At 42.4% G+C, this 15,269-nt stretch overlaps 1 protein-coding gene across 5 annotated transcripts in view; it reads right to left on the bottom strand.

Moving 5' to 3' along the window:
* ZFYVE26 (zinc finger FYVE-type containing 26) overlaps positions 1-15,269 on the bottom strand; it is a 44,982-nt gene that overhangs the window by 2,689 nt on the left and 27,024 nt on the right. For 3 of the 5 annotated variants that reach the window (XM_083456191.1, XM_083456195.1, XM_083456192.1), the window contains 15 exons: positions 15,123-15,221; positions 14,647-14,804; positions 14,268-14,437; positions 13,953-13,984; positions 12,826-12,959; positions 11,304-11,524; positions 10,952-11,099; positions 9,882-10,091; positions 7,275-7,493; positions 6,320-6,517; positions 5,569-5,771; positions 4,438-4,579; positions 3,517-3,576; positions 1,872-2,054; positions 1,321-1,365 (listed from right to left, as the gene is read on the bottom strand). In XM_083456191.1, the coding sequence (XP_083312317.1) occupies positions 1,321-1,365; positions 1,872-2,054; positions 3,517-3,576; positions 4,438-4,579; positions 5,569-5,771; positions 6,320-6,517; positions 7,275-7,493; positions 9,882-10,091; positions 10,952-11,099; positions 11,304-11,524; positions 12,826-12,959; positions 13,953-13,984; positions 14,268-14,437; positions 14,647-14,804; positions 15,123-15,221 (2,222 nt within the window). The remainder of the gene's footprint in view (positions 1-1,320; positions 1,366-1,871; positions 2,055-3,516; positions 3,577-4,437; positions 4,580-5,568; positions 5,772-6,319; positions 6,518-7,274; positions 7,494-9,881; positions 10,092-10,951; positions 11,100-11,303; positions 11,525-12,825; positions 12,960-13,952; positions 13,985-14,267; positions 14,438-14,646; positions 14,805-15,122; positions 15,222-15,269) is intronic. The other 2 variants (XM_083456193.1, XM_083456194.1) reach the window with 1 other exon arrangement.

Here is a 15,269-nt window from a genome sequence, read left to right as displayed (position 1 = left end):
GGATGTGATGGAAAGGATTGCAGCTGGACGTGGGAATCGGTAAAAACACACGGAATATAGAGAAGAGTCAGACCACTGATCCACCTAATTCAGTGTCCTTAACACTGCCTAGCAGCAGCTCTCCAAGGTTTCAGACAGGAGAGCCCTACGTGAAGATGGTGAGGATTGGACCTTTTGAATGCAAAGCATATGCTCTGCCATTGAGCCACAACCTTTCTCTAAGGGTGACAAACCTCCACAAACCTTATGTGAGTGGAAATGTGGGAACTTTTGAATCAGAGCCAAAAAGCATTTGCTGGGTCCCTAGAATGACAATATCCAGCAAGGTTGGGACGATTCCAAGTATTGGAACAGCTGTCATGGCTGCTCTGTTGATCAGGAACTGGAATGCATTAATTACCAAATCTTAAAATAAATCTCAATACTGATCAGCCTGGGAAGTTGGCTAGGACAAATTCAATTTCTGTCTGGAGCTTTTAGAATTGACAAGCAAGTGATCAGAATGGATATTGCTTTAGTCTCAAGGATACTATACATCTTTCCTTGTTGTTTATTTAACAAAGGGTGGGGAATCTGAGGCTCTCCTGGTTGCCTATACTGCTTTTGGCTGATGGAATTACATCCCTACACCGTCTGGAGGGCCCAAATTCCCCACCAGCCATTCAACCTACCATTTTTTCCATTGCATAAAAAGAATGAAGCTCATTTAAGAGAGTTTGGGTTTCAATATCCACTATTGGAGAAGCCCTATTTGAAAAATAGCACAAAGCTATGCTGTTTCATTCGTGAAAAGCAAGTATTTTAGTTGTGGCTTTCTCTGAGAGCAGCAGCCTTTTGCAAAGAGAATTTACCAGCATTAGAAACACTACAATGGATGTGTTCACTAACAGGAGAGAAAGAATCAAATTCTGGAATAATGAGCAGCTCAGGGCACACAAAGGATTCATTGACGGTCTCAGCTGTCTGCAGCCTCTGCAAAAGTTTGCCACGAAAAACAAAAGTGCAGGCTAAATAATTATGCTCCAGATTCTGCAGGGGACCCTCCAGGTCTTTTGACAAGGTTTTTTCCATTGACGGGACAGCTAGATGAGGAGCCTAATCTTCAACAGCTCATGAGTTATATAAAGGGTTATATAGCCAGACTATATAACCCTTTCAAAGCAGCTTTCTTTTATTCTTTTGAGGCCACATCCTTGCAAGTATCACTGAATCTTCTGATACTTGCTGCTAAATCTAGAGAGCACAAGATAATGGAAGAAGCAGGAAAGACTACAAAAGTTGGGTCTTCTCCAGGATCAATGTATCCTATTCTTCACTTACCTTGTTTTCATCGCTGTCCATATCCTTGATCAGATCGTCCAGATCCTGTAACCCACAAAGAAAAAAAACCAGTTGTTGACATGATACTTCATTGTTAAACATCCCTTGTATCTATTCCAAATTTGATGACACATTAAGAATTACAGGGATCTACAGGACGATGCCAAAGAGACAGCTAGCCACTTTTGCATGGATGGATTTCAGTTTGTTGCAATCTATGGATATAGACATGGTGCTTTGAGAGATGGGGCCCACCATGTGTTTGCTCCACACTTGCCCTCCTTAAGTGATAACAACTAGAAGGAGAAAGGCGATTGGTTGGGCCAGGTGGTGATAAACTTCCCGGATTATGAGAGGAAAGGGTCTCAGCCAGCTTGAAAGAAGCTCCTCATAAGAAGCCCCTCATGAAAGCATGACTAGCAAAATGAGAATAATTCAGTCTTGGAGATTACTAAAAGTTGCTACCTGCATTCCAAGCACACAATACTTATTTGCAGAATGTAAACAAAATAAGGTTGTGCCTTTTCTTTCCAGGAAAAGAACAAGATTACCTCAGCAGGAATAGAATCAGACTCGTCCAGACAGTTTAAGAGGACGTTGTCCCCATCAGTTTTATCTTCAGCACCAGATTCCTTGATGCACTTAAGGAGCTGCCTGATCTCACTGTACTTCTGCTGCTTCACCAGCTGTCTGGCCACTTTAATGTATACATCAGCAGCCTCCAGCTGGAAATCCTAAGGTGGAAGAACCAATACGATTTCAAAATACACAAACACTTCCCTACAACCAGAATTGAGCTTTATTGATACAGGAGCAATAAGGATCTGGGAAAATCCCTTGTCATGCAGAAGTCCTGTGGTACTGTGTACTATCAAACCTTTACATACCTTTATATAAATTTAGCCACTGTGATGCTACAGAATCCTCCTTCAGTGGCCCCTACTCTGTATCTACCTTCCTCTGTCCCCATTTAAGATAAGTCCTCATTAGGGCTATAGCATCACTTAAACAAGTTCATGCAATTCAATCAGCTAAGATATATTTTAAATCGTGTGACAGCCATTCTCTCATATGCATCCCACCAAAATCAACACACAGGCCAAGCTATCGAACGACTCTGCAATGACTACATCCTTACACACACCAATATGACAATAAGTCCCACTGAGCTCTGTGTGACTTAGTCCAACACTATTTACAGTATGCAAGCATACTTAGGTTTTAAAAGTCAAAAATTCTTTGGCCAAAGGTTATCTGTTCCTAGCTTAATTACATAAAATTCACCATCCCAGACCACTGGTCATTATGGCTGGGACTGATAGGAGTTCAGAGTCCAGCAACATCTGAGAGGACCACAGGTTAGCCTCCTCAGATTATACAGCACATATGAAAGTGAATGAAATCAAGTCAAACCATCAGGTCAAACTGGTTTTATAGCAGCAGCTTTTCAGAGTTTCAGACCGGTCCTTTCCAGAAACAAGGACATAAAAGCTTCTGTATGCGAAGCAGGTGCTCTAGTACTCAGCTACGCCTCTTCCACCTCATTTTTAAAAGACTGGGAAAATGCTTGAGACATCTGAATATCAACACGTATCAGCTATGGTGGCATTGCATCCCTCACACAGTTATCTCAGCAAAGACTTGGCCATAATGCGGGACGGGTGTGTGAAACTCACCATTCATGTCTGTATACCTCTACAAGAGATACTGAATATTTGGCGAAGGGAACCTCTATAAAGTTGGACTCAACTAAAGCTGCAACTCTAAGTGGAGGGTTTAGGTTCATGAGACTCTTGGCAAGAAAATGTTTGCTATGAGTATTGTGAACCTGATCAGGAGAGCTTTAAACTAAATCCTGAGGAGAAGGGAGACAAAATTACAGACAGGGGAATACTGAGTACTGGGGAAAATAACGTCATAGATGCTCAGGAAGCAGAGGTGGTGCTACAGAAACGTGCTAAAGGGCAAGAAACTACAAGAAGGAAGCAGCTGGAGGGAATGACTCAAGGTTTCAGTGGTCGCTATACTAAAAACCTAACGCAATTATGAAAACAGAAGCTTCTAACTCAAGTTTTTATAGACACCTAAAAGATACATCATCGTAACTGGTAAAAATGCTGTGGTTTTCCTTATCTGCTTTGGTGAGAATTGTAAGGAATCAACATTATGCATATCATCATCTTAGGTTCACCATACCTGTAGAACTCTAAATGCAATCCCAAAGCCTTCTTCAATGTTTTTACCTTCCAGCATGACCTGAGAAGAAATAGCAGCAGCAAAAAGGTTGAGTATTGTGTAAACAACCCACAATTAGTACCGTCAGCTACATAACACAAACAGGATTCTTATTCCCTCTTTCCAAGCTTAAGGACAGCATCCAGTTTCGGAAAAGCGATGTTTATTATTTTCAATTTATTTATTTAATATACTTATATCTTGCCTTTCTTCCAAGTTTGGATTCAAGGCAGCTTACAATTATAAAACACAGCAGAATAGAAACAAACTAGTTGAATACAATTAAATTGCAACACATCTAAAACCAGGAATTAAAATATAATTTGCCCTGGGTCAGGGATCAGTATCTTCTGCACCTTAGTTTCCAAAGACCTGTCTGAAGATAAAGGTTGTAGCCTGGCAGTGGAAGAAAAGGGAAAAAGGAGGGAGCCCATCCAGCCTCTCTTCAGAATGAATTCTACAATATGAAAGCAGCCATGGATAAAAATCTCTCTTGTATCTCCTCATCCAGTCCTGCTGCTGCTGTGTGAGAAGCCAAAGTTAAGCTTAGCATGAGGTCCAAACCAGAATTTATGCACTGTCTTGCTCCAGACAAACCACAAGTTGTAACTAAGGTTGGTTCCTGGGTTTACTCCTTGTGGTTTGTATGCAGTGAGACAAACCTTGAGTCCAGGTTTGGTCAACACGCTACACGAAACCATAGTTTAGTTAGAAGTGCAGAAGCCATGATCTCTTCTCTGGGAACCTGTGTGTTTGGCCTAAGCCATAGTTTGTCCTAGTGTTAGATGCAAACCAGCTCTCTGTAGGCTACGCTCAGTGCTGCTTATAATATTCAGTTTTGATACCTACAACTATGCCACGATTTTATGAGGCACTCAGTACCTTGCAAGCTACTTCCATCTTCATTTGATTGTTTCCAAAGAGTGTAGGAACAGATGAGACAGTCAGAGATGAGGCTCCCAATTTTTCGCACCGATGAAGGAATCTTGTCACTTCCAGTTGAAGCTCAACTGTATTGATATGCCTGATTTAGGGGGAAATGCTTCATTACACAATACAGTCATACCTTGGATCTCACTGCCTTGGTAGTCGTCCATTTTGGTTCCCAAACGCCATAAACTTTTAAGTGAATGTTCCGGTTTGCAAACATTTTTTAGAAGCTGAACGTCTGACGCGGCTTCTGATCAAGTGCATGAAGCTCCTGCAGCCAATCGGAAGCTGCGCCTTGGTTTTTGAATGTATTCGGAAGTCGAACAGACTTCTGGAATAGATTCCATTTGAGAACCAAGGTACAGAAATTTTTTTTTTAAAAAAGCAATGCCTTCACACATCACTGAGTATTAATAAATAAATAAAAATATTTACTTATTTTTCCTTTCCCAGAATAAACATCTTTAAACACTTTGTGGGCAAAAGGAAGCAAAAAGAATGTCCTCATTAAAGAAAAACACACAAGCATAACTCAAGTATATCATGGAAAACATTGCATGCTAGATTTACTCTGCAAGATAAGAGAGGATGGACATGTCAACACATAAGGCAGTATTCAACAAACGCCTCCTGTCAGCTTAAGAATGTCCACTTGTGCAATTGGGATTTCCTCCCTTTCTACTCCTCACCCCCATCCCAAATATGCTCTGGAGGTTTGGAAGAAACCCAAGAAAATATATATGGGGGGAAGAGAGGTGGGAACACTTTGTTGTTGAAGCAGAAATCATTATGTTGACAGGACACATTACTTAATGCTACTTAGACAAAACCCACACTCCAAAATATCCAGAGATATGCCTTGTTAAAATGGAGTTGAGCATGAGAAACTTTTAAGAGAAATTAATTCAAGACACTAGAGTCACAATACCTCAAAAATATTGAACTGAAACCAACTGATTTTTAAGAGCATGGATGCTTATGGTAAAAGTCCTGAAGAATGCCTTATCACACTGTTCAGGGAAACTATGATCAATAAAATGAAGAATGAAAAATATGTCATCAAACGTTAACATCTGCTGGTACCTTGAGACGTCAGGAGCAGACATTTTCTTACGGAAAGTACATGTAACCTTTTTTCTTCCTGAACTCCTTGAAACTTCCTGTAGGTAAACTTTGAGATGGTCCTTGACCTTCAACAGCCAGGTATGCCTTTCTCCCAATTCAGCATAAGACTTTGCATTGTGAGTGAAAAATCTAATACAGGTCATAGCAGCACGGACTTGATCCTGAAAGACAGGAGTGTTAAGATGAGTAAGCCTTCAAATTGTGTATCATTGGTGAAAACCACTTAGCAACTCTTCAGAACATATTTAACTATACAGAAGGGATTGGACATAAGCAGTGATGGCATGGGTTTGCAAGCTCTATTATAGCAGACTTTCCTAAGTTAGGAACCCAAAAGAACCCCACCCCCACTGCATGAACAAATGGCACATATTGGGGCTCTTTCCCAAAATACAGGAAATATTGTCCAACTTTCCTGACAAAAAGTTCAGAACATTTAAAACTGCAGCACGAGAAGTACATCACCCGCCCTGTGGAACACCCTCCCACTAGATGTCAAAGAGAAGAACAATTACCAGACTTTTAGAAGACATCTGAAGGCAGCCCTGAAGGGAAGATTTAATGTTTGATGGACTATTGTATTTTAATATTTTGTTGGAAGCTGCCCAGAGTGGCTGGGGAAACCCAGCCAGATAGGCGGGGTATAAATAATAAATTATCATCATCATCATTATCACCATCATCATCATCATCAAACCCCCACTCTTACCTTCATAAATTGTTGCAATTCATATAAGATATGATAGTAATTCTTTTTCTGCAAGTGTTTGCAAGCTGCAATGAGATAAGCACCCCAGCTAGCCAGACCTGGGTCAATCGTTTCCAGTAAGTTTTCCAACATGTGAAGTTTTCCACTGGTATAGCTTGGAATAAATATCCCTTCAATAAATACTTCATGTGGGCTCTCCTAAAACAGAGAAAAATTCAAGCGTTTAGACGGACTTGCCTCATCCATATAATTACTTTAGGAAGAAAAGCCTCTGTTATTGGGCTACAGTAGACTGCACGTTTTTCATAAAAGTTACATTTGTCCAATTCTCAGATCAGGCTGAAAATTGCTTTTGGGTATGAAGGCAGACACAGCAAGTTGAGTTTAGGGGGAGTCTCAACATGAGACTTCTCTTGAAAGCCTGTGAATACCTACCAAACACTATGCTGTTCTAATAGTCACAAGACATCTTAAAACTGAAATATTTCCTGGCACCGTTTACACTTGCCAAGAAATCTTGGAGGCACTTGAACAAGGCCTCAGCCATTTTATGAAGGGAGTCGTAACATGGAAAATAAAAGGGCTATTTTCAAGGCAGAAGAGGACACAGCACACATTGTTCAAGGGCGGCTAGTCATAGCGATAAAACAGGCAAGATTTTCAAAACAGGACAACTTCAACAAAAGATTGAGACCAAGGTCAAGGTCCTCACAATATTGAGAAAACTAGTTTCATAACAAAGTAACATGTTCCCATACTATACCACCTGGAACCCATCCAAAGTAAGAGACATGGAAACCTGGAACCTGCAACCCTCCAGCTGTTGTATTCCAGCTCTCATTGTCCACATGACCAATGGCCAAGGGTGATGGGAGTTGTAGTCCTGCAACATCTGGAGGACCACAGGTTCATCATCCCTTACTAGAAAATCTCCAGGAGGAACAGGCTGCCTCACCTTATTTAACAAATGCAGCAGTGCTTCTCGCATGCAGTCGTGCCTCATATAAAAACGAATGATTGCTAGGTTGGTGCCATAGTTGTGCAAATAGAAGAGGCACTCTTGGTAGTAGCTGTTGTGTTGAATCTTCCCCTCAGGTATCAGCTCCAGGGACAGGCTTCGCGTCCTTAGTGATGCTTCCAGTTCCTTCAAAGTGGCAAAGTAGTCGTCATCCTGCTACCAAAAAAAGCAGAGAATCAAACATCACAAGTTCCTGTGAGGAGATGTCTGTTCACCATACTGTCCTGCTGGAGGAAGGAAGAGGGAAGCAATTTCTACCGATTCCTACATTCCTTGGCAATACCACCACCGAAAGCTGCTCCAAAGGATAGAGGGACCCTCCAGTACAGTGTGGAAGGTGATGCAGGATGATTAAAAAAAAAATGTTACTCCCTGTACCACAAATACCTTCCTCCCCCTTCCATGTTTCTGAGCAGAAAGACACTCTGATCCACATCATAGTCTAGAAATGAGCTGCACAGTTATGCTATGTGGGCAATATCTAACATCCAGTTTCCTCTGTCTCTGACCCGGTGCAAGTCAACACAGACTGGAAGACTGCTTAACCTCTGCAAACAGATAGGTTTCAGTATTGTACCACATCTTCTATCTACACCATAATAGCACATAGCACAATGTGGCCACTATTATCAACAGCAGTTCACAAGCAGCAAGTTGAAAGCAGCATTCCTTTATCAATTCCAATTCCTCTCCAGCCCTTTCTCCAAGGTGGTCAAAGCAGCATGCATGGTCCTCACTCCCTCTTCATGTCATCCTCTAAATCACTTTGTGAGAAGTAGGTGAATGACTGGCTCCCAGTCACCAAGTGACTTCTGTGCCTAAATTGGGTCTTGGATCTGGGTTTCCTCAGTCCCAAATCCAGCACTACATAAGATTGGATCTGCAATCAGGGATGGAGAATGTGTGGCTCTCTGTTGAACTGAAACTCCCACCAGACCCAGCCAGCAAGACCAGTGGTCAGGGATGGTGGGAGTTGTAGTCACTTTCTTGCTTTACATGCTGTTGTCCCTGTCAGCTTTTAGTAAGAATGGCAACAGGCCAGATGGTAATCCCAAATGTTAAACACCAGAATATTACATGCCTGGCATTTTGTCCCATGTCAGTAAAGAGCCATAGATACCCTGATTTCACTTTCTTCTTCCCTAGTGTACAGCTTGAAGGCACAAAGAAAATAATTCCAAACCAAGACAAGATGTTCTTGATGCACACTTTGTTGGCATGGATTTAACTGTGTCTTCAATATTTTCTGCATCTAACCTTGACTTGGACAATCTACCACATGCCATTTTTAGCTGCAGCCTGCATACCACCTAAACAGAATGTTCAGGTTATATTAAAAATAAAGTACGCACATCTCTAGTGCTGTTAGGAGTAGAAATAAAAAGAAAAGCATGGGCAATGTTCTAGCTATATGATCACTAAACCATAAACTTGCCCTTGCAATGACCACACACAGAAACACAAATAGGCAGTAAGCATTAGCTTCTTAAGTATCTTTTAAAAGTACAGAGCAAAAGGCTTTACAAAGTGGCTTACAATACTGAATGGGTAGGCATATAATTTAAAAGCAATAACAATTCAATATAACAATTTTCTTCTAAATAGCAGATTTTATTGAATTGTTATGTTTAACTGTTTTTAGTTTTAAATTGTATTCCTACCCATTCAGTAAAGTCCAACAAAACAGGACAGTTTAAAGACTCTATAAAACAGGAAGGCCTTCGGAGCAAGTCCCAAAAGCATGGGGGAGGGAGATGCTGATGATTTATTATTTATACCTTGCCCATCTGATTGGGTTGCCCCAGCCACTCTGGATGGCTTCCAATATAATAAAAACACAGCAAAACATCCAACATTAAAACTTCCCTAAACAGGGCTGCCTTCAGATGTCTTCTAAAAGTCAGACAGTTGTTTATTTCCTTGACGTCTGATGGGAGGGCGTTCCACTACTGAGAAGGCCCTCTGCCTGGTTCCCTGTAACCTCACTTCTCGCAGTGAGGGAACCGCCAGAAGGCCCTTGGAGCTGAACCTTAGTGTCCATGCTGTACAATGGGAGTGGAGCGGCTCCTTTAGGTATACTGGGCTTGGCACAGTTCCATAGAACAGCCTTTGCCAACCTGGTGCCCTCCAGTATTTTGGACTACAACTACCAATAGTCCCAACCAGCACAGTTGTAGTCCAAAAGCCTGTCACTTGGATCTGAGTTATGGTGGGCAGCAGGTTTTTAGATGCCATAACTCAAGGTTTGGGAAAATAATGTGGACATAGGCAATCACAGAGATAACTTGGTCCCAGATTAAATACAAACAGGACCTTTTTTTTAGCTGGAAATACCAAACTCAGTTCCGGTACTCTCAGGGTGCCCAGCCATGGCCCTTCTAAGAGAACGAGGGATGCGTTCATGGTGAGTTCCAGCACCTCTTTTTCCAGAAAAATAGCACTGAATACCAATACCCTAGCATGTTTAATGTTCTGGCTGTAGCTGTAGCTTAAATCTACCTCAGGAGACCAGCTGTTGAGGGAGGAGGAAGACTGGATTCTTACCACTGAGATAATGGGCTTCACTGTGGACTCCAGGTACTGTATCACATCTTGGACCAGTCTTGAGCCTGAGTCTAGCTGGTTCAAGTCAAGAGGTGGCTTTAGGCACCGGCTGAATTTCTCTCTGGCGGCAGAGAGGTTGCCAGCTTTAAGACATGCCATGCCCCAGGCGTGCCATGCCCCACCTGGATCCAGGCCAGTCTTCGTGGAAACCTAAAATGAACAGGTTATTGAAAACAGTCATCAAAAATGAGATAATCTCCCCCTCAGTCTTCCATAGTCATCTTTTGTTTTCTGAAGAAAAAAGAATGTACACATGTGCAATTGCAATGTCTACCTGGTCACTTTTGTTGCTCTTTTCTAGCTCTGCAGTTTTTCTAGCTCTACAGTATTCTTTTTGAGCTGCAGTAATCATGACCCAGAAGCTGTACGCCGGCTCCCTCGGCCAATAAAGCGAGATGAGCGCCACAACCCCAGAGTCGTCCGCGACTGGACCTAATGGTCAGGGGTCCCTTTACCTTTAATCAGAGCTGAACACTATTGGCCTATTACTCTTGTACACTATTGTGGTCACTATTGGCAGTTTTATTGGAGTGCATTTGTCACAATACTGAGAAGGTACATTTCAGATATTAAGAATTTAAGAAATCTTAATATATATTCTTAGAAACAAAGACCATGCCTAATGGGTTTTAAAAATTTCCTATTACAGCTACAATAGAATCAAATAGTCCTCAAATTAAGAATGTCTTCAAATCCCAGCCCCCCCCCAATAAAAGCTGACCTGTACCAATTAATCAACAAATGCTTAGTTGATTAATCTACTAATTATAGAGTTGCTTTTTAAAAAAAACAACACACCGAGCATTGGTTTTCTATATTTTATAAAACACAGAACCAAGCCCAAAAGGCTAATAGGTGTCTTTGTGAGGGAAGAGATGCTTCAAGTTGAAGTTCAAACACCCCAATATTTGTGTTCTCTAAATGAAGGCAATCTCTGTGCAAAAACAGAGCAATGATTTGAAGGAGCCCTGAGGCTGTACTCCAGAGCTGCTTCTCTCCCCATGCATTACCTCTACAGCTAGCTGATAGTATTCTGCTTCCAAAAGCTGATTTCTTAGCCTTGCAACTGCTGTAGGCTGCAATATCTGATCCAGACAGGGAACACGACGATATGAGGCAGTGACTAAAATATGTAGCACGTCGACTTTGCTGATGTAGCTGTTGGTGGAGTTAAAATAAGATACAAAAGTTAGAGGCAGCACACACACTGGGATCCACCAAACTGTGAAAAATTCAGCACAGTCCTTATATAAATGTTTCAGTCTCAGCTATAGACCACTTTCTGCTACTTCCACCTCAACATGAGCCAGGCATGTCTGACTACTTTGGGAAGACATCTCAGGAGAACAGCAGACCACTTACCTGTCGCAGAGAGCTAAATCTTGGCTCATCCCAGCTTTTACAAACATCATTTTGGCACTGAAGAGCAGTTGTTTCATGATATCCGTGAGGAGGCCAGCATCCACTTCGGGGTTTGTCAGCCCTCGAGAAAGCTTGCAGCAGTGATCTATCAACTGGTGACCACAGGCTACGCTGTCCGAATGGAGATTGAAGATAGCAATACACAAGGAAGCACTGGGTGCCTGAACATTAGGAGAGGCAAAGGAAAGGCAGAGGTCATTGTGATTCCACCTGCAGGCTGCAGTTGAAGAGCTAAAGTGTACTCAGCCAAAAAAACAGGAGCAGAACAATATTCTTCACTATAAAACTCAAAGAGATAGAAGAGTCTGTTGACCCCCGCTACGTTGACCAGATGTATAGTAAGCTCATAGCAGTGGAAGGACAGCAGCTTACCATAAGAGACCCAATAACCATGTCCAAAAAGGCAGGCAGCACAATATGGCCCCCTTCCCAGCACCACTACTGCCAGCAGAGAGTGCAATATCCAATTTATTAGCATGACTGCGACCCTGTCCATAGGCGAGCTTACATCTGAACTGTATAGGGTCCATATGTGCAACATACTAAGCTTTAACAGAAGATCTTCAGACAGCTAAAATGCAAGCTTTAGCTTCTAATTAGAGAAGCAAATCATCTTACAAAGAAGTGCTACCACATAAACTGCTATCATGAAGTAGGAACCCAGTCAAAGGAAGAGACAGAAGTGCCCAGGCCGCTTATTTTCTTCATTCTCTGTGCTAATCTGCCAAAAATGAACTTCAAAGCCCCAACATCACCTCATTCACTTGCTAGAGCAAGGAGTGTACACCAATTATCCCAGTGCTCCAGTAGATGATGCATTGAGGTGGAGCGGGGAAGGACTCCTGCAGCTGCCCCTCCTTGTGTTCCCTCACTACTATTTATGCATTATAACAGAACTGTTTCCCCAAAGCCCAGGAATGTCATCTGGATCTTTTCTCCCTCCCTGGTGTTCTTGGGTTCCATTTCTCAATTTCTTTTCTATCTTCTTTCCCCACTGGTTTCATAGAATCATAGAGTTGGAAGAGACCACAAGGGCCATCGAGTCCAACCCCCTGCCAAGCAGGAAACACCATCAGAGCACTCCTGACATATGGTTGTCAAGCCTCTGCTTAAAGACCTCCAAAGAAGGAGACTCCACCACACTCCTTGGCAGCAAATTCCACTGTCGAACAGCTCTTACTGTCAGGAAGTTCTTCCTAATGTTTAGGTGGAATCTTCTGTCTTGTAGTTTGGATCCATTGCTCCGTGTCCACTTCTCTGGAGCAGCAGAAAACAACCTTTCTCCCTCCTCTATGTGACATCCTTTTATATATTTGAACATGGCTATCATATCACCCCTTAACCTCCTCTTCTCCAGGCTATTTCCTATTCTTCTTTTCTGCCCTGCTGCCAACTTTTCCTTGCTTGCCCTATCATGTGCCATATCGGAAGTCCATTTCCCCCTTTTAGAGCATACACTTACCTGTTCGTAATAAAACTCGGAGCGCACAATTTCATTCTCCTCTTCTCTCAAAGAAAGAAGCCACTCGAGTTCTGTTATTTTGGGTATTTGCACCACTGCAGAGTAATCTGAGCATTCATTATCGGAGGACGCAACTGCCGTTGACAGAACACACAAGAAATCAGGACAAGAAGTCACATGTTACAATTTGGAATCAGACATCTATTCTGACCCCTGCTCAGTAGCGGCTCTGTGAAGCAGGGTGCCACTACAGCAGGGAAGGGGAACCCTGCTTCCAGGGGCTGCCAATCATCAGCTCTATAGCAGGTAAGGGAAAAGACATGGATGTTGTGTACAAATTGCAGCTCCTTCCTTTGCAAAAGATGATTAAAGCAAAGGGGGGAACTGGCTCAGTGCACTTCTGTTCCCTGTCAATATGGGGGGCAGGGAGGGAACAGTCCTTGCAAATTTGAAACTGCATGCATACGATTTTCAGAATGCAATACATTTTGAAGTTCAAGACCTTGAATAGCTCTAAGCTTACACTTCTTCTGGGATGACTGAGTTGTTTCTGCCTTGCGCACCCTAAGGGCAGATAAAGGATATCGAAAAGCTTTTCTAACCAACTTTGTAAAAGTCTATGAAGAAAACAAAGAGAAACTTGAATGATTTGGAATTAAATAGAGGCGCCTGTTTCCATGGAGAAAGGAAAGGGGGGTGACTGACCCTGTTCACTACCAGAACAATGTTCCATCAGCTTCACACCAGAGTAATGTGGCCTTCAGTTCCAAAAAAAGGTTTCTCACCCCTGAACTACAACATTACTAAAAGACAGAGCATGGGTGAGGGGTTGGGGAGTCCCAAGCGCAAATAGCCCAAGGAGTCCTCTATCCAGTCATGAAAACACATTGCGGCTTCCAAATCTTGCCATGTTTTCCAGCAAGTAATCTGGCCGAGTTAGAACAAATCCCTGTTCTCTTAAAGAAAGTAGCTGTGCTGGCCATGCAGCAACGCATTAGAAAGCTCATGCCACTATGCATTTGTTACGTCTTTGAAGATGCTTCAGGGCTTGCCCATGTTGCCCACAAGCAGCGTTGACTGTGAAGGCAGTCCTGTAATACATGCCAACAAAATGCAAATCTCCTCACCTTCTTCTTGGTCCTGATCCTCCACTTTTGTACTATGAAAAGAGAAAAACACAGATGCTATTCAAACATGCGTTGAAAAGTTAAATTCAGTAAAGCAAGTGTTTTCATAGCATTAAGTCAAACTCTGAAGCCCTACCCATAGTCCCACTCTTGGAACTAGAAACAGGAACAGCAGGAACTAGAAATAGACTTTTCCTCCTCATTGAAACTCTCAGGGGGTGGGGAGACCCACAAGAAACGCTAAAATGATTCACTAGTTGACATCGAAGGCTAGCATTCCAGATACAAAAAAACGGGGAAAGATTGTTTACACACATTTCTGCCTCAGGGGGCAAGTCCTCTGAGCCCTCCTTGTTGTAATAATTGTAGCACTGGTCACAAACACGAGCCGGGTTTTCCCTACACTCTTCCACCGTCATTTTCTTGGTTGAACACGAGCTGCACACCAGTCTCCCGCAACGTCTGCAGTGATGTCGTCTATTAAACTGAGACACAAAGAGGAACCTTTAAGGGAGCAATAGCATTTCAGTGTTTACCATTTAACCCGTTCAAGACCCACAGCCATTTGGATCTTTTGGGTACAGTAGCAAATACGACTGACAGAATTGCAGCAAGCTGCCCAAAGAGCCAATGGCAGACACACCCGTTCAAGTGTTCCCGTTACATGTCAAGTATGGCCTTGGGGGTTCCTCACCATAGTAAAACGTTCCGTTTTGCAGACCATACACGTGACTTCAGTCTCATCGGGAATCCATTGCTGTTTTGCTGGGGGCTTCTCTGGTGGCACAAACTCCTCTGGGGACACAGTTTGCTGCAGGCTTCTCTCTCTCATGCTGGAAGAATGTGTTGCATCTTGATGATAAACAAGAAACGAAACCAAAAAATGGAGAACTGAAATATAATATTTATTTATTTCATAAAATGTACATACCACTCAATTGTAAGTAAAAGCCTCAAATCAACCACTGCTACCCTTCAGTGACAAGGCAATGCAAAGGGTGTGCTAGTAGAAGTTCTTGCATGGGCTTTGGTGGGTCTCATCCATTGAATCCCACCCAGAATGTGTGTTTTTTTTTTTTTTTTAAAAAAAAACCTACTACAGCAGAAAGCAGATTTAAGAGAAAAACACAAGTATGAAACACAACATCCAGCCCTTAGACCTTCTCTCACCAGGAGAACTAACTGGAAACTGTTCTGTCGATTCTGATTTAGACAACGTATCAGACTCGGATCCCCGACACAAATTCTCCTGCATCTGAATCACAGAATCTAAAGACAAAAGAGAAAACCATTGTTATCTGCAGCCAAGAAGATTAG

This window comes from Podarcis tiliguerta, assembly GCF_965153285.1.
Source record: "Podarcis tiliguerta genome assembly, chromosome: 1".
In the NCBI taxonomy this organism is placed as follows: Eukaryota; Metazoa; Chordata; class Lepidosauria; order Squamata; family Lacertidae; genus Podarcis; species Podarcis tiliguerta.
This window is presented reverse-complemented; position numbering and strand designations above follow the sequence as displayed.